This window comes from Oculina patagonica, chromosome 4 (genome assembly GCF_052425735.1).
Source record: "Oculina patagonica isolate OP01 chromosome 4, crgOcupat, whole genome shotgun sequence".
NCBI lineage: Eukaryota > Metazoa > Cnidaria > Anthozoa > Scleractinia > Oculinidae > Oculina > Oculina patagonica.
Window position 1 is genome coordinate 55,481,760 of NC_135761.1, and position 18,996 is coordinate 55,500,755.

The 18,996-nt window shown below is 38.6% G+C and overlaps 1 protein-coding gene and 1 long non-coding RNA gene across 6 annotated transcripts in view; one reads left to right on the forward strand and one right to left on the reverse strand.

Moving 5' to 3' along the window:
* Positions 1-18,996, reverse strand: part of LOC144650780 (uncharacterized) — a 207,753-nt gene that overhangs the window by 156,450 nt on the left and 32,307 nt on the right. The window lies entirely within an intron of this gene.
* Positions 1-18,996, forward strand: part of LOC144650724 (uncharacterized) — a 77,639-nt gene that overhangs the window by 30,034 nt on the left and 28,609 nt on the right. For all 5 annotated transcript variants that reach the window (XM_078510463.1, XM_078510462.1, XM_078510465.1 and 2 more), the window contains 16 exons: positions 141-476; positions 772-972; positions 1,626-1,844; positions 2,605-2,829; positions 4,061-4,318; positions 5,179-5,406; positions 8,394-8,618; positions 9,346-9,507; positions 10,213-10,329; positions 11,246-11,455; positions 13,859-14,092; positions 14,652-14,867; positions 14,962-15,180; positions 16,078-16,287; positions 17,692-17,847; positions 18,671-18,832. In XM_078510463.1, coding sequence (XP_078366589.1) covers positions 141-476; positions 772-972; positions 1,626-1,844; positions 2,605-2,829; positions 4,061-4,318; positions 5,179-5,406; positions 8,394-8,618; positions 9,346-9,507; positions 10,213-10,329; positions 11,246-11,455; positions 13,859-14,092; positions 14,652-14,867; positions 14,962-15,180; positions 16,078-16,287; positions 17,692-17,847; positions 18,671-18,832 — 3,378 coding nt within the window. The remainder of the gene's footprint in view (positions 1-140; positions 477-771; positions 973-1,625; positions 1,845-2,604; positions 2,830-4,060; positions 4,319-5,178; positions 5,407-8,393; positions 8,619-9,345; positions 9,508-10,212; positions 10,330-11,245; positions 11,456-13,858; positions 14,093-14,651; positions 14,868-14,961; positions 15,181-16,077; positions 16,288-17,691; positions 17,848-18,670; positions 18,833-18,996) is intronic.

Consider the following 18,996-nt stretch of genomic DNA (forward strand, 5'->3'; position numbering starts at 1 on the left):
CTTACAATGTACTATACCATCCAAGGATGAACATTGGCTTGTATGGGCATGGCTCCCAGTTGTGTCTAAGCAGTGGACTGCACACATGTACATGTAGATTAACATGAGTGTGTCATTTCTCTGTTGTTTTTTTTTTTCAGCAAGGAATGGAGTGGGTGCAGGGAAGGTGGGAACCTGTCCCAAACCTTGGAAGGGACTCACAGGGTTCTGTGACAAAATGGGTGATAAATGTGGAATGGACTTCCACTGCTCAAATGAAAACGAGAAATGTTGCTACAGTGGCTGCCAGCGATTGTGTGTAAACACGACAGAAGCTCACAAGAAAGCAGAAACAAAACCTGGCCAATGCCCAGAGCCATGGCTGGGTAAGGAAGGTCTGTGTGATCGCCGTGGGGACATGTGCGAAAAAGATGTGGATTGCGAGGGAAGCAAGATTTGTTGTTTCAATGGCTGCCAAAAGGACTGTGTCAATTCTGGTAAGACAATCAATTTTGCTTTTAATAATCATCTTTTTTTGGTTGAGTGATAGATGAATCTTTATGCAGAGTTTTTTTAATGTTGGCTGAGCTTGCAGAAAGGTCGAGAAATGAGACTGAGCAAGGGTGGGACTAAGCTGGATATTGAGCATTCATGTCCCCAGAGCTGCTTGTCTCTCTTAACTGGCAGAGCCTGTGCACAATCTTGAAATGTGTGGCTCTGGGGACACATAGTTTAACTGGCCAGATTGTTGGTAGCTGAGTTAATCAGTTATTTCATGTTTCTTCCTGATAGGGCTGTCTACTTGTCAACAACGGTTTGAAGAATCATTTCTTTTCCCACCGTTGGGTCGGTTTGTTCCAGCATGCAAGAAAGATGGTCAGTTTCAAGGGACACAGTGTCATCCTTCCACTGGTCACTGTTGGTGTGTTGACAGTTATGGTGCAGAACAGCTTGGAACACGAACAAGGGGAAGACCTAACTGTACTGTCCCAGGTATCGGAAGAATTGTTTTCTAGATGAGTGCCAATGAAAGGAATTTGGAATCAGATCCATTCACAACCCCTGAATGTCAATTTGTTTATTTAGTTATGACACAGTTGAGATTAAAACTAAAAAGGGAGAGTGTGTTTGTTCAAAGTAAAATTAAATGAGCTTTAGCAGAGATAAAATGTTGTGATGGACTACTAGAATCCCGTCCAGGGGTGGGGGCAGGGAGAAGAAATACCCCTTATTGCTTCATGTTTCAGAAACTGGGATAAGCTCAAGTGTTATAAGTGTTTCGGCTACATTCCAGAGACGGTACCGCATTCTTCTATGTCGAAGTTGCACGCCTTGTATAAATATTTGTATTCTATACACGAGTCGAAATTTTAATATCCTAGAACTGCTTTCGTGCGCTACAAAACACCAAGAAAACGGTATAAAAACAAACTTTAACAATGCAAAAATATTTCTACTTCATTTTATTACAAATACAAGTCGTAAAAGCCGATTTTAGAAAGCTTCAATATTTACAATAGCAATTAGTGAAGAAATTTGAATATTCATATGGGCATGCTGTGACCTCACAAACATAGGATGGTAAGACTGTGATTACACACTTTCTTGACTAAATGGTTAATATAAAAATGCCTTGATCATGACAGATCCATGCCTCTCCACTGAGTGCCCGTACTATGGTCAGTGTGTTCCCAGCAAAGACCGCAAGTCAGTGGAGTGCAAGTGCAACATTGCATGCTTCCTGATTTATGACCCAGTGTGTGGAACAGATGGCAAAACCTATGCGAATGAGTGCGTAATGAAATCTGAAGCTTGTGTGCAAAAGAAGAATGTTACGGTTGATTACAAGGGTGAATGTGAAGTAGGTGAGTACTGTAGAATTATTGGCCAGGTCTGTTTTTGCAATATTTTACTGTTTTGAGTAATTTGCATATGCGACGTACCAGTAGTTTATCTTACACTTTAAGTAGTTGTACTCAAATGTTTATGACCAAGTAACAAGGGTTTAGTACATGTACATGTATGTCACTAGTATGGATTTTTTTGGGTTGAACCTAATGTCTGTAGAGCTGGGGGAAGAATTAAGCACACAAGAAGAGAGATGTCTACATGTTAGGTAATTACAGTGAAAAAAAAAAATGTTTTTCTACTTTAGTGAGATTAGAAAATTATTTTTTTTGAAGAAATTTAAGGAACTGTTTCACAGATTTTAGTCAAATTTATGCATACATGTAGGAAATGGCCACCAAATTCAGTGAAATATAAAAATAACCGCTTAAAACAGCAAAGGAACATTTCAATTAAAATTTTAACACAACAAATACATTAAGGAAGGAGCGGATGGCCAAAAGTGAAGAAGATTGGAAAGGATTGCGATATGGGTTTTTGAAATACTGTTAGGCTGAACAGTATTCAAAGTTAATCTCGTTTGCTTGTAACTTCAAATTGTAACTCCCCAGAGACATATTTTGGTTGTAATAACGCTATTGTTTTGCCATTTAGATCCATAGAAGTAATTTCTTTGTAAACAAAAAGTTTCATAGCAAGTATTTGGCAAAACTTAATAAAATAAACTTAACTTAGCTGTGACACAGTCCCTCTAAAAAGAAACTTTCAATCTTTCAGTTGACCCTTGTGCAACTGTGAGGTGTGGTTTCTATGGTCAATGCGATGTTGTGAATGGCAGCATCACATGTGTCTGCCCTGGATCGGGTAGCCGCCCAAGTTGTGGCGATGAAAAGGAACCTGTTTGTGGCTCCAATGGAGAGATTTACGACAACACATGCCACTTAATGAATGCATCCTGCCAACAGGAGGTGATGATTCGCCCAGCCCTGCCAGAGATTTGTGGTAAGGAATCATTTACAGCTGGTTTTACAAGTTATGATTTGTTGACCTGATTTATTCCGATTTGTTCTGTGATTTGTTGGCTGGCTTTTCTTTGCCAATTCAAATTGAAGCGATGAAAATCGGCCCAATTTCTGAAATCTGTGACACTGCTGCAACAGATTTTTAATAAATCAGACCAAAAAAATCGCACTGACAAACATATAAACCAGCAGTAGTGGGAGGTGAAGCATTCAAGGGATGTGATTAAGAACATTATTTTCATTTTTGTGACAGAATAAAATAATAAAACTATTTTGCATGGTGGAGAGAAACAATCAATGACATGATCCTCATTGCTAGCCCACCAATGTACTAAGCAAATTGGGGTAAAGAAGCATGTTCAAACAATTCGGGGCTTTGACAGGATCCCATGGAAGACCTGAATTTTTTTTTCCGCTTCTTTGTCCGAGCTGCAAAAAATGGTTGGCTTACAGTGAGGATTGTCATCATGAGGTTTTTTGGTGTTGTTATTTTAACTTGTACTGTTTTACATGAAAGTTTTTTAGCTCCAAAACACTCTGAAGTTTTATTTCTGACTGAACTGTTAAATTTTTTGTGGTTTATATACCTTATTACATGAAATTTTCGCGACATGTTAATTTCGCGATTTTGAGGTGCCCTTATTTCACGACACTTAAATTTCGCGACTTTGCGAAAATGTTGTATTTTGAATCACCTTAATTTCGCATTTTTGAGGAAGACACAATTAACATTTCCTTCGTAATATTATTTAGCATGTCATTGAATTTAATAAAACGACTTTGTTAAAGGAACAATAACGTCAAAATTAACAAAAATGCAACGGCGGGATTAAATGTCAACAGAAACAACCCAGCGGGGTACTTGACACATTCTTTCTTGATAATCGGCATAATGAGAGTCACTTAATTTTCGCGTCATGTTATGTTCGCGACACTTATTGTTTGCGTCAATTTAATTTCGCGATTTTTTTAGAACCGCGAAATTCGCGAAAATAACATGTCGCGAAAAATAATTTCATGTACCGATACCTTCAAACCTCTTTTATGGTCAAAGAGGCAGAGCTTAATCTGTATTGAAGAGGTCTAGATTACATGTATATTCATTTTGGTTTCTCTGGGACCAAGCAATGTGTCCATAAAGTAGAGGTGTCTGTGAGGAAAGATTTGACTGTCCTTTTATTTGGGATAATAACTGTGGTTTCTTTTTTTAGAAGTCGTAGAGGAAAACAACACTGACCCTTGTGCCAACGTCACCTGCGGTCATCCATTACAGACATGCATTCCAACAGATGACGGCAAACCTGTGTGCCGTTGTATTAAAGCTAAATGTACTACAGACCTTACACCTGTGTGTGGAACTGATGGTCAGACTTATGATAATACGTGTATGATGGACGTGTTTTCATGTGCGGCAGGCAAGATCGTGACTGTAGACTATGATGGAAAATGTGAAAAGAGCATTGCAGGCCGTAAGTATTTAGTTGATCCACACTGTTTAAACGAATGGAGTGTTGTGATTTCATTCATTAATAATTTTGTTGTTATCCTTGACAGAGCTTCAAAAATCATGAATTTTGATAATTTGTGTTAATTTCATGGAGCGTAAATTTTTCTTATAATTAGGTTAATTGGTTCCAACCTGAGCTAATTGTTCCCATCCAGATTATTTTTTAACACATAGAGCAGTTTTCAATTGAGTGTCGTAAAACCAAAACCAAAGTAATCACTCAAGCCAATCACAAAGGACACAGACAATTCAGTGAACCAATCAAAACTCAAAGCAAATACATGTAACTGGCACGAAGCGCGGGAAAACGTGCGCGAGTGAGTCACGATTGGTTTTGGTTTTACTTCTGATTGGCTGAGAAAGTGGCGCGAGATTTTTAAGCCAATCACTAAGCGTAGTGAACGCAAAACCAAAGCAAACGCCATTGTACTTTCGACACTCAAGTGAAAACCGCTCTATTGTAGGTTAATTACTGTAATTGCAACCTGGACCAATTTATTTTTATTAATATAAGTCATTTTGAAGTCAAATTAAGTGATTGTATGATGTTTTGTTTTCAATGACCTGTTTGTTTTCTATGTAATTAATGAAAAACCTTTCAAAGACCAAAAAACAGGAATGTGACAAGTCCTGACTGATTTATTGTTAACTTTGCATTGCTCTTATTAGCTTATTTTACTTATTGGTCAGAATAATTTAACTAAGTAGTAGGGTCAACCCCAGATGCTTAGCTATGCACTGTATCATTTATTGCATGCAATTCAATTTGTGCGGTATATTTATTTAGCATGTACAGTTTATGCATTCCTTTTGATCTTAAAGTTTTAACAAAAACCCCAGTTGAACCATGCAAGAAGGTGAACTGCAGTCACCCACTGGCCAGGTGCCGAGTCACCAATGAGAAGACAGAATGTGTCTGCCCACAAATTGTTACACTGGAGTACTTCCCTGTTTGCGGCTCAGATGGAGTGACATACCCAAATCCAAGTTCATTGGGTGTCGCCAGTTGTAACAGTGGAGGTGCTATTGAGAAAGTCAAGGATGGAAAGTGTAAGTCAGGATTTTTTTTTTTGGAAAACCCGAAAAGTCCTGGAATTTTATTGTGAAAAAGACTACCGGTCCTGAATAGTTCTGGAAATCTGTTAAACTCAAGTTACAACTCAATTCTCAGAACTAATAATTATTATACGAAATGTAGAGACTGTAAGGGAGAAATAATATTGAAATCTCGGGAGTGAAAGGGTTGATGTGAATTTTGGAGACCTAGAAAAATTGATCTGAGTCCCTGAAAAGTCCTGGAAAATTGTTTGTGAGAAAGGGTATGAACCCTGCAGGTACTGTAAGTGGGACCCTGAACCACACAACTGCTTTAAGTGATTGTCATTTTAATTCTTTTTACAATACCAATGCATTGTCAAGCAGACAAGTGATGAGAATTGAGAAAATAATCAACTATACTGTAAGGGAAATTGCCCTGATGTCCTGCCAAATTCTTAGAACTAACATTTACCTAAGTAACTTGTGGGAATAAGTAATGAGATTTAATATTTCGGTCTCAAGACTGAATCTGTAGTGTGCATGCTCCATGTGACATGCCATCTGCATTGTTATTTTATGCATATTTGCTGGTTACAAAATGTTATTCTACAGAATGTTTTCTGGTAAAATCAGAAGAAGTTGATTGCATACGTTGCTGATTTTGGTTCATGAAATTCGGAACCATGTTTAGTTTATCATGACTAACAGAGTTCTAAGTTTTCAGTTAACTGAAAGATATGAAATGTAAGAGGTGTCATCCCTTTTGTAGCATCCCTTTTTGAGTTATTTTTTCAAAAATAGCTCTTAGTCGGCGTGATGTTCCCGTGTAATCATTCAGTCAGTCAGTCAGTGGGTCAGTGAAGTATGTTTGTTTGTCACACCAATCAGATTTCAGGTACTATTAGAACCAATCAAATTGTAGTTTATAAGGGGGAAGCAATCTGACACAGTTGTAGTGAGCGATTTCGTTCGAAGATTTTAGATTTGTAGGAGGCGGAATTGGTGAGTTGTGAATTAACTCTGGATTAAAAACGTTTTTCGTAACGCTCCCCTACTTACAACGCACATGCCGTGAGCAAAAGGCCCAACACTAACTTGTTATTCTTCTTATTCGAGCGTACGTTTGGAGAGGCTAGCTTTCCTGACCGTAGTAAAAATTACATATAACATTTGCACAATGTAGATTTGAAGAATAATGTTGTCGTTACTTTTGCCGTCCGCTTTGCGAAGTTCGTTGGGAAATTAAGTATGTTACGAAGTTGCCAAATAGGTTGCGAGTTCGCGAATCAAATTGTGAGCTTCGATACAAAGTTCCCAACTTCGGCCCGAATTTATTAAAACCTTCTGTAATTATGTTATCAAAAAGGGCTTTGCTACGCTAAACTGTTGGAAACAAATGTCATAAAAATGAAAAACGGTTATGTTCCGCGAGCGGTAAACATGTCTCGAACAAATTAGTCTTCCCTGTCGCGTCGCGTCGGCTTCGATTAAAATCAATTTTATATATGGGTAAACCATCCAGTTTCATCCGGTTTACAAACGCAGAAGACTTGAAATTGAAGACAGTGAAGATTATGCCTTACAGAAATCGTTAAATATGTGTTTTCATACAGAAAAGTTAAAATTTGACCAAATTTCTAAATGCATAAAATTTATTTATCGGCAAATCACTTGCGTGATCGCTGATGCGAAACGTTGTCTTGCACTTCAAGCTACTTGAACCTTCCTTGACCAGTTCTAAAATCATCTAGTTCAGAAATCGCTGACTTTCGAGCAACATGTCTTGTTTCTCCTCTACCAAACTTGGAAAGTTCAGTCGGGCCGAAGTTAGGAACTTTGTATCGAAGTTCGCAATTATATTCGCAAAACTCGCAACGTAATTGACAACTTCATAACAAAGTTTCCAATTTCCCAACAAACTTTGCAAAGCGGGCGGCAAAAGTAAACTATAAAAATCAACTGTAAAACATCTCGTTCAAACATTTAATGAACAGGTACAAGTATTAACTTTGCTGTTAAAAGCAACTACGATCAATAGCAAAAACAGACTAAGAACGTGCCATTCCGTGACAATTTGATAACTCAATTAGTTCTTGTTTGTTGAATAGAATTTACGTTGTGAATGAACGAAAATCTTTGTTGAACAGTTCTGACAGGAAACAATTACTCCAGGTGTAGTGCGCTTTAAAGAACTTTCCCGAAGAAAGTGGTTTTTGATTTGATTCGTTTATTACTTCGTTTATTATAGTACTTTTCGTTCAATGTCTATATGGAGACGTGGCTTTCTTCTAGAAAAACAAGGGGAATCGTGTTACGTTCGTTTTAAAAAACAAAGGTGTAATGTTACAAAAGTGAGAAAAACAACAATATCATGTTACAGTGTTTGGCAAAAAGTCAAAAGTATTCCATAACAAACAAAAGAAAGGAAATGGTTACTAGAAAGCTAGCAACAAAATAACCGCTTTAAACAGAATAAGAACGTGCCATTTTGTGACATTTTGATAATTGAATTAGTTTTTGTTTTTTCAATTAAATGATGAAAATTTACGTATTAAATAAAACAGTTCTGATGTATCAAAATGCACGTGAAAATTATTTTGTTTGCAAGCAAATTTTGTGCAAAAAGTGACTCCGTGGGCTGCCATACACAAATAGCTCAACCCTTGGCATAAACCATCCCAACAGGACAATCGCCCAGTTTCACCCCAAGCCACCCCATAAATTGAAAAAATAACTCCTGCACGCTTAGCGTGCCTATGTTTTAAGGTTGAGCAAGAAGCTTTTAATGGAGTCTTGTGCGAGGCATGCAAGGCAGAAGTCCCTACTCCAAATGAAAAAGCTAACCGCAAGCTACCTATTCTAATTGTAGACTAGGCAGAGTGCTATTTAGGCTAACTGAACCGAAATGGATCGCACACCTGGCTGACTCACACTTTGTGATGACCCCCTTTAATAGAGAGTGGAGCAATGAATGCAATTTGAGTTTCTGGTCATTTCAGGTTCTGAGTTAATGGACCCTTGTGAAATCAGCCTTTGTAGCCACAGACTTCACAGATGCGAGGTTCAGAATGGCACAGCTGAATGCGTTTGTAAGACAGCATGCACACTTGAGTATGCACCAGTTTGTGCCTCTGATAACAAGACCTACCCCAACAAGTGTGCTATGGAGGTGGCAGCATGCGAGAATGATGAATATCTCAGGGTTGTGAAGCCAGGAAAATGTGGTATGTTAATAAAAATTTTATGACCTGACTAAGGGCGCTTTCCATTTGTAAGAACTGGCCAGCCAGACTGGTATATTTGAGGACAGAATTCCGTTGCTAGTCAGATTTGACCTGTCAAATTAGTCAATGCATAAATATTATACATTGACATGGTGGATTTGTGGAAAAATCTTGTGGGCCCATTTGAAATTCAAAACCACCGGACCGGCCGGCCAGTTTTGACAAAGGCTAACTACTGGAATCAGGCCAGGGCTGTAACTAGCAAGACGCAAGACGGGACGCTTGCCTCCTCTAGATTTTTACCCAAAACCAAAACCAAAATATGTTTTGTTGGCAAAATAATCCCCAGTTGAACAACAGTGATTTTTCTCAAGAAATACGTCATGAAAAATGTCTCTGATTCAAGAATTTAAGAGCATCTACATTTCAAAATTTTTTGGAGGCATGCCCCTAGAAACCCCAAGAAAGATCTTGCCTCGTCTATGGCAAGGTCTGGTTATGGCCTTGCAGGCAATCAAAATGCTTAATTTCCAGTCCAATAATTATTTTCGAAGTATTGGACCAGGTTATGCTAATCTACAGCTCTTTTTGGGTCATTTAATAAATCCCCTACTAACAAAGCTTAGCTTGCTTGGCTGTCTATGTTTTCTATCAAGTCATAAAGTTGACATTCCTCCTGCATGGCCCCTTGTGCCTGTGAATAATGAATTTTACTTGTATGTCCTAGATGGTGTCATTGCTGATAAACCCCAAATCTGTCCCCGACCCTGGAAAGGACTAAATGGAATCTGTGACAGACGAGGAGACATGTGTCAGAACAATGCAGACTGTGGCGAAGATGGAGAGAAGTGCTGTTTTAATGGCTGTCAGAAGGACTGTGTTAAATTTGGTAAGTCACTAGATGCCACAGAATGATATAGTTTTCCAAGTGCAATTAAATTTTGTTACATGCCGTTGCTGTGTTGGGGGATGTGAAATGGAGGTGTTTGTAAACCCTTGATTTCTTCTTGCAGGGTATAATATTATATGACAAATTTTGAGAGTGAGGTATTGCCCGGGCCATCAGCCCCTAATTGTTAAAAATAAAAATTGATACGTAAAATTTCAGGCACCAAGTAATTGGTGATTAGGTCATACCTTTTCCTGGCTTCCTTAGCTGGGATTTCTTAAGAACATTGCTGACATTTTTCCCTACAGGACTGTAGCTGCATTTTGGTCCCCTTTAATGGTCTGCGTTAATAAGTAAGGTATTAAATTTGAGCTAAGTTGAAATTGAAGTAAGGAAATTAAAGAAAATTGATGTGGCAAAGAAAATGGAATATCAAAATATTTTGAGTTAAAAACTCTGCATAAATACCCGAAATAGAATTTGTCTGTGTTTTCTTAATTTCGAGTACAGGTGCATGGTTGTGTAAATAGCAATCTCAGTCCTTTGGTTTGAGAATAATAAAAGTGATAAATAAACAAATAACAGATACAATATTAATTATTATAACCATATTCTTTCACAAGTACTGAGAAAGAGATGAAATGTGGTACTTGTCACTGGTTTTCTGGCCTACTTTAATTTTTTTGGTATTATTTTTGTTTGTAGGTGATCTTCAATGCCCAGAAGAGTGTCATCAAAATGCTCAGTGCATTGAACTTGTGTTTGGAGGCCGAAAATGTGTGTGCAACCCAGGATTTGAAGGGGATGGCATAGAATGTGCAGGTGACTTGTTGTTTGTTATATTAATTATTAATTGAAGCTATTACTTTGAAGACCAGAAGACATCTCTAGATAAACTGTCTGCCTATGGGAGGTGCATCCATTTAATGTAGTAGAAGTGAAATAAAGTTGTAGAAATTAGGCACTGTTAAATCCTCAATCATTCCTCAATGTATGTGTGGTACATAGTGAATAGTTAAAATTTCTGAAAGTGTATGATTTTGGATAATTTAAATCACCAATCCAGGGTGTTAAATTGTGCTGTTTACTAAAGGACCCTCAGGAAGAGTTTTCAATTTATTTTATAGAAAGGTATTTTTCGCTAAATGTAATGGTTTCAGCATCAGCTTTCTAAACTGTAAGCACATCTAGGTAAATAACAGTTTTCCATAGGCTTTCATAGGCGCTTCTTAAGGCTTGCGGTTAGGTTTGTAACTTCCCGCTGCCTCTTGTGGTGGGATCTTCAATTTCTTGCAGTTTGAAAGTTATTGTGGGGTAAACTGCAAAAACATGCCAGGACTCTCCTGTTCTTGCATCACAAGAACTTCTTGCGTCACTTCTTACTTACTACTTACTTATCCTCATTGGGCTCATGAGGACTCTTGAGGCTGGGCGCCACTTCTTGGCCATGCATTATTTTTGGGCTGTACTGTGGGTGAATGGGATTTGAACAGTAAAGAGGATGATGTGGTGGTAAGCCCTGGTTCACACTAGCGACATAACGGCAAGGTCACGCAAATGAAAAGAACACCTCACGTTGATGTTTTATGTCATTACGACAAAGTTGGAACATAATGACATAAGCATAACGACATAAGGAAAGAACTGAACTTTTCTTTATGTCCATGTGGTTATGTCATTATGTCGCTAGTGTGAACCACACCTAATTGTTTAATACATGTCTTATACTGTTCCACAGCTGATCCTTGCAGCGTGAAGAAGTGTGATCATTATGCTACTTGTGAGGAGGATAATGGCATGGGCAAATGTGTTTGTCCACAAGTTTGTCCACGGATCTTTGCACCTGTCTGTGGGTCTGATGGAAATGTTTATGACAATATGTGCCAGATGAGAGTTGCTTCATGTACCCAGCAGAAAAAGATTACAGTGGCCAGTAAAGACACTTGTGGTAAGTCATGGTATACACGTGACAGATGAACTACCCTTCTACAATGGCCATCTTAAGACAGAATAAACTGCCAGTGGGATAGGGTGGCCAATTTTCGAGAAGTGGTCATTGAAAAGGGATTTTTTTATTGAAATGTGTGCATTGACACACAGTTTCCCAGGGTGAAAAATTCTTGGCCATTGTAGAGATGCCACCCAGTGCAGGCTGCCTTTAATTTTCGTCTCCCAGAAGAATCATTTTTTTAACAAAATTAAATTACTTTAACTTAAAGATCAAGTCAAAGTAAATCAGTGTATGAAGTTTAAAGGCTCTACGTTTATCTTCTGGGAAGTTACAGGGACATTTGCAAGGCCAAAAACATGAAAACAAGGCTAGGCAGGCCAGGGTGGCTTTTTCCATACAAATCTCTTAAATTTGAGTGAGATACAAATCTGCAGCGTTTTAGCCAGAAATGCTGAACCTTCTCAGACTAGCATATTATTCCATATATTTTCAAGTGTCACCACCAGCGTTTTCAGAATCTTGACCAAACAACAGATATGACGACCATTTTTGCACAAGGTGTATGGTACAGCTGAAGTGGTTCTCCTTAATAGATTTTATATAAAAAACTGGTCCATTATGAAATAAGGAGCTCTGATTGGTTCCCTGGGCAGTTGATATTACACTATTGGACTGCTCAGTTTGACACATCCGACAGGCAAAGTCCATTCAAATCCTTGGGATAAGAATGGACATTAAAGGCTGAATTAGCATTAACTGTTATTCTGGTTCTTTAGCATGAAGTGATTAGCCAGGTGTATTGTTACTCTCTGCTAGACAGCATGCTAGTCCACTGCAAGGCTTATTTGTGTTGTTTAGAAATGTTGGTGATATTCAAAGTATCTTCCCGTCTAGCCTTCCCTCTCAGTCAACAAGAGCTCTCAGAGCTTACAACTGCGCTGGTCTCGTGAGCACTTTAGGGAAGCCATGTGGGGGGAACAAAAATGCACCCCCCCCCCTCCCCTTGTTCGTCGAACACTGTTGCGACTGACAAACAAGATGGTAAGAAAACACTTTGCGTGACATTTCATGGTTGACTAGTTCCATCCGAAATTAAGCATTTTTCTTATATGCTAATGGTGGCCAAATTTAATTCCCACGATCCTGATCCGTGAAACAAAAAAATATTTTAAATCAGCATCCAGTGTTGTCTTGAATTATCGTTTAAAGATTGAATAACCAGCTCCGAAAATGGAATATTGGAGTAAATAAGGAAATCAAATTTGAGAAGAACACTAGACGTGTGTTTTGCTGAATGGAAATTCCCTGGGGAATTAATTTACCAATGACGTAACCCTTGCAAGTCAGGGCATGCTTGTCTAAGTGGTTTTCCATCAGATTTCAGAAATCCTATAGATGACACAGTTCCAAAAATAAATAACGCTAAAAAGTCGAATAATTCACACTTAACATGCTAAGTTTAGACCAGAGGATTTGGTTAGTTTCCGTTTGTAGCAGATTTAAACCATTTCAGAGCATTGCGTGATTCTTGCCGATCAGTGCCTTGTGAAAGTAAAAATTTGTTAACGCCAGCACATTCCAGGACACAAACGTAATGTAAATAAATGTAAATTCTTGCCCGCTAAAGCGTATTTATTTAAAGCGTGAAATTTTAGTATTTTCTTTGATTCAAACGCCTCAAAATACTTCACACTGAATTTTGTAAGTAAAGATTAATGGATTCGCAACGATTTGAAAGGTAGCTGATAATAGCTTTGAAAAACTACGTGACTCGAGGTCTAGCCGATCGAAAGTGAAACTTGTCATGTCAGCACATTCTTTTACACCAACGTAATGGTATTTATTCACAGATTCTGGCCCGCTGAAATATATTTTTCTTTCAACGCATGAAAATTTAGAATTTCCTTTGAATAAAACGCTTCAAAATCGAATATTTCACACTAAACATTCTTTGTAAAGACAAAAAATAAGAAAATGTTTCCATTTGTTACTGATTTGTAGCTTCTAAACATCGCGTGACATGAGCCTGACCGAGTGGAGGTTTGGTACAGGTCACCGACAAAACGAAAAATAATAATAAACCCCGTGCAGAGCAAGAACTGCGCAGCGCAGTTAATAAGCTCATAGTTGTTTGTTTGGACACATCTGATAGGCCATTTAAATCCATTTAAATCTTTGGGATAGGTGTAGACATTGAAGGCTGAATTGACCTTTTACTATAATTCTGGTTCTTTAGCATGAAGTGATTAGCTAGGAGTTTTGTTACTCCCTGCTAGACAGCATGCTAGTCCATTGCAAGACTCATTTGTGTTGTTAAGAAATTTTGGTGATATTCAAATTGTCTTCCCGTCCAGCCTTCCGTCTTAGTCAAAAAGCTCATAGCTGTTGTTCATCTCACAGAACCAGACCCTTGTGCAAAATCCCAGTGCAGTCATCCACAGCACCGCTGCATTAAAACATCCCGAGGTGCTACATGCATGTGTCTGCCATCTGCGTGTACAATGGAGTACATTCCAGTGTGTGGTTCTGATGGAAACACTTACCCTAACAAGTGTGCTCTGAAGTCGACAGCTTGTGAAAGAAGTCAGAATATTACGGTGGCGAGTCAAGGAGAGTGCCAGAAAAAGAATACGAGTAAGAGACTCTTTTATAGCTTGTTAGTTGACTGTGGGTTGTAACTGGAAAAAGAAAGTTGATGCTTGTAGTGGCTCGAGCTCTTTTAAGCATTAAGGCGACTGTCAGTTGGTGATAATGGCAATGGCAACGATATTTTCCTGGGGACGGTTTTTAGAGAGGCCCTAAACTGATGATGTGAACTGATATTTTTGGGATGTTGCATGGCTGAATGGTTACAATACTAGATGTAATCTCCGGTGATCCAGAATTAAAATTTTCAAGTCTCTAGTGTGGAAAAAGTACTGGGAAGCACAGAAAAAAGTTCAACTTAATAATCTAAATGTCTGGCTAACCAAGGTTGAACTGAAACTGAAAAAGTTGGAAAAATTCTGAGTTCCAGATGGGATTTGAACCCACGACCCTCCGTGATCTAGTTGGATGCTATACCACTGAGCTTCTGGAGACCCTATGGTGAGCAAGGTCAAAATGTGGGTCTTGACTAGAACTGCATCATGCAGTCAAATAGTCAGGTACATGATTTTTTATAGTTTATCACTTTGCTTTTTTATGTCCGCAGACCCTTGTGGTGAGCCATCACTGTGCACACATCCGTACCATCAGTGTGAAGAGGTTGATGGCAAGGCAGTGTGCTTGTGTCCCATGGTAATGACAGCAAACCTTGATCCAGTGTGCGGCTCTGGTGGTCAAACATACCCCAACCCAAGTGCACTGGAGAGCATGAGCTGTTTGGGAAATAGAATTGTCGAGGAAGAATACCGTGGCGAATGCATAGGTGTGTATTTATTATTGCTAGTGGAGCATCACGATATTTTACGCCATTTAGAGATGTGTAAAATTGCCTACTGTCTTTCCTGTTTTTTTTTTAGCTGTAACAGACCCTTGTGACATTTCACTATGCAGTCATCCTCTGCATTTCTGTAAGGTCGAAGACGGCATGGCAACCTGTGCCTGCCAGCAAGTCTGTCCACTTATCCTGCTGCCAGTATGTGGATCTGATGGACAGAGCTACCCAAATAACTGTAGCCTGGAGGTTGAAGCATGCATGACGGGCAAGGACCTCACAGTAGTATCCATGGGAGAGTGTGGTAATTTTATTTTGTCGCTATTGCAAGTGTTTATTACCCTATTAAAGCTGATTTCCAGTCCGTACTGCGCAGACTCGGGGTTTGTTTTCGTTTTTGTTTTGAATTCGTTGAAACGTTACACTTCGGTGACAGCATACATGAAGTTTATTTAGTCCGCCATTACAGTTCGTTTGGTTCAAGAATTTCCGATGAGCTGAAACGTCGGTTTGAAATAGCGTCAAGGTTCCTCTACTCGTTATTATTTGTTTTGCAATGATATCTGGCGTTAATAATGAAGAAAAAGGTAAGTTTGTCGCGGAATTTTTAGTTTTGCTTGTAAACATTCCTTCGTGTTGGGCTCGCATAAACATTGCAGCCGAGATTGCGCAGTACGGACTGGAATTCATCTTTAAGCCTAAGGGAGGAGGGAGGGGAGGACACAAAGTGACTGTATGGATTTCAAACTTTTCTTACTTAAAAAATTGAAAAAGCAGTGATGCCCAAACTTTTATTTTGGCATATCACTTGTTTGTTCATGAGACTTGATGCTCACATCGCAACCTTTTTAATTTAAAGCCTCTTTTACCAGACTTTTTTAGGTTATTTCTGTTTTACTGAGACATTTGTCCAAAATGTTACCGTCTTTTGCATTGTTATATTGTTTCGATATTTTAAAGTTAACATTAAAGATTATCTACGTTTTTGGATACAAAAAGATGGCTGACTTTTTTAGAATATATGACGTCATTTTCGATAATTGCCATAAGATAATGAATATTTTTGGATGCTTTACACACCACACAATTTTGATAACTGTGTGAATAGTTTTGTAAAAACACTAGCGTTAATAGCTGTTGTTGTAAGACTACATGTGGAATAGCTTTTCTTATCCTTTTTTGTATTTTGTTTTTGTAACAGACCAATGTGCTAGGACAGTGTGCCCTGACCCCAGGCAGCACTGTAGAGTTGTGGACGGTGCACCATCCTGTGAGTGCAATGAAATCTGTACTGCTGACTATACGCCAGTCTGTGGATCAGATGGCAGAACGTACCCTAATGAGTGTGGCTTACAAGTGGAAGCTTGCAAAACAGAAAAGAACTTGACAGTGGTTAAACAAGGAGAATGTGGTATGTATATCATCATCATTATCATTAATCAATCATCATCATCGTCATCATCATCATGGTCTGGGTCAAGACACTGATGACTCTCACAGTGCCTCTCTCCACCCAGGACCAGGTTGTCTGGAAGCCAGTTGTGTGACAAACATATGAAAAACATGTGAAAAATCAGTGACAAACATGTGAGAAAACAATCAGCAACATGTGAAAAACATGTGAAACAACAGTGAGCAACATGTGAAAACATGTGAAATAACAGTGACAAACATGTGAAAAACAAGTGAAAAAACAGTGAGCAACATGTGAAAAACAGTGACAAACATGTGAAATAACAGTGAGCAACAATGTGAAAAACATGTGAAAAAACAGTGAGCAACATGTGAAACAACATGTGAAACAACGATGAGCAACATGTGAAACAACAGTGACAAACATGTGAAACAGTCGTGTTAAATAACAGTGAAGAAAAACATGTGAAAAAAACGGTGAACAACATATGTTTTAATAGTGACAAACATGTGAAAAACATGTGAAAAAACGGTGATCAACATATGTTTTAACAGTGACAAACATGTGAAAAACATGTGTAAAAGCGGTGAACAACATATGAATTAACAGTGACAAACATGTGAAAAAAACCGTGAACAACATATGTATTAACAGTGACAAACATGTGGAAAAATCCATGGACAACATATGAATTAACAGTGACAAACATGTTAAAAACATAATTTATGAAAAAAACGGTGAACAACATATGTATTAACAGTGACAAACATGTGAAAAAAACCGTGAACAACATATGAATTAACAGTGACAAACCTGTGAAAAACATGTGAAACTAAGCAACATGTGAAAAACATGTGAAATAACAGTGACAAACATGTGAAATAACAGAGACAAACAAGTGAAATAACAGTAAGCAACATGTGAATTAACAGTGACAAACCTGTGAAAAACATGTGAAAAATCAGTGAGCAACATGTGAAAAACATGTAAAATAACAGTGACAAACATGTGAAATATAAACAGCGAGCAACATGTGAAATAACAAAGACCATCATGTGAAAAACATGTGAAGTAACAGCGAGCAACATGTGAAATAACAGTGACAATCATGTGAAAAATGCAATGTGTAATAACAGTGCACAACATATGAAAAGTAAAGACAGGTTGCATAAATCATGCTCTTAAGTCTCCAAAAGAAGAACATATCTTGATTATCACTAAAAGGAATATTACTCAGAATGCCATTCAGTCCTGGCGTTCATGTGTTTATGCTTTTCACGTAATCAACGTTTTTTCGATTAGGTGTATAAAGTTCAAATATACACAGAGAGTGAGATGTAACCTAAGTGAAAAGGCTGTTTTGTTTCATGAGTTAATGTCAGTTATCTCCTGACTCCACAGCTAAAAAGAAGGAATGTCCAATTTTAAACCCAACTCCATCCTGTGTTCTGAAGAACGGAACATGCTTCACTGGAGATGTAACATGTGAGCCAGGCCTTATGTGCTGCCTTGATAATACCTGTGAACACAAGTGTACACGGCCAGCTCTTGACAATGGTAAGAATTTGGCGAGAAGCATAGTTTATATTTGTTCTTTGCAGTTTGTTAGAGATGGATACTGTAGTTCAGGGACTATGTCTGACATAAATTCCGTTGTGTTTTTGGAAGTCCTTGCACCCACAAAAACGGCCTCACAAAAATGCTGGGCTCGTGTAACCCACTGACGGTATTAATGGACATAAACCCCACACAGAAAGGGAAGTGGCTTCTAAGTTACTTCAAGCTAGAGGAACCAGATCTTCGGGTGTGGTACGAACTGTTAAGTCTGTGGGGCAAACAAAATCTACAGTGTGTGAACATTCAAATAAAATCAACTTGTTTAATGAGGGTTGCACGTAACAGTCTTGCAACTTTCAAACCTGTGGCCCTCGGATTCCTGATCGAATTGGAATTTAGAAGTGTTGGTTTTTGTGGACGGAGGAAAACCGGAGAACCCAGAGAAAAACCCTTGGAGCAAAGACGAGAACCAACAACAAACTCAACCCACATATGACGCCAGGTCTGGGAAACGAACCTGGGGCACATTGGTGGGAAACGAGCGCTCTCACCTCTGTGCTATCCCTGCTCCCCCGAATGAAGGCTTTTACGCAGTGCCTTCGTGTTAATTGTCCTGTACAAGGATGTGGCTCTTTAAATGAAACCTACAGTACAATACTTTTGCGTGATATTGTTAGTTTTACAGTATTCTGAAAGTAAAGTTTGACATTTTTGCTTCCAGTTTTCAAAGTGTTCCTGGCCAGTAGCACTGAAATCAGGAATCTCGAGTTCACACTTAGCTAACTTAGCAATGAAGATAGTTTTACTGTTTTCCTCTTTCAAGGAAGGAGACCAGGAGAATGCCCTTTACTGAACCCCACTCCAGTCTGCGCTGGCAACATAACTGGCTGCGAGTCTGATGATGGATGCTCTCTTGGCAGCAAATGCTGTCTGCAGGGAGACTGCACTCGAAAATGTGTCAAAGCAGAGATTATTCCACCTCCACGTGAGTGCTGTGAAAACAAAATGCTCTCAACAGTTTGAGTTGTTGTTTGGCTTCTTTTAGGTGGATTCTGTTCGTTAAAGGGGCAGTGTCATGGGGATTTTGATGCATTAATGGCGAGCTAAATTTATAACAAAATAGCTTCGCTTATTCACAAAATGCGCCTA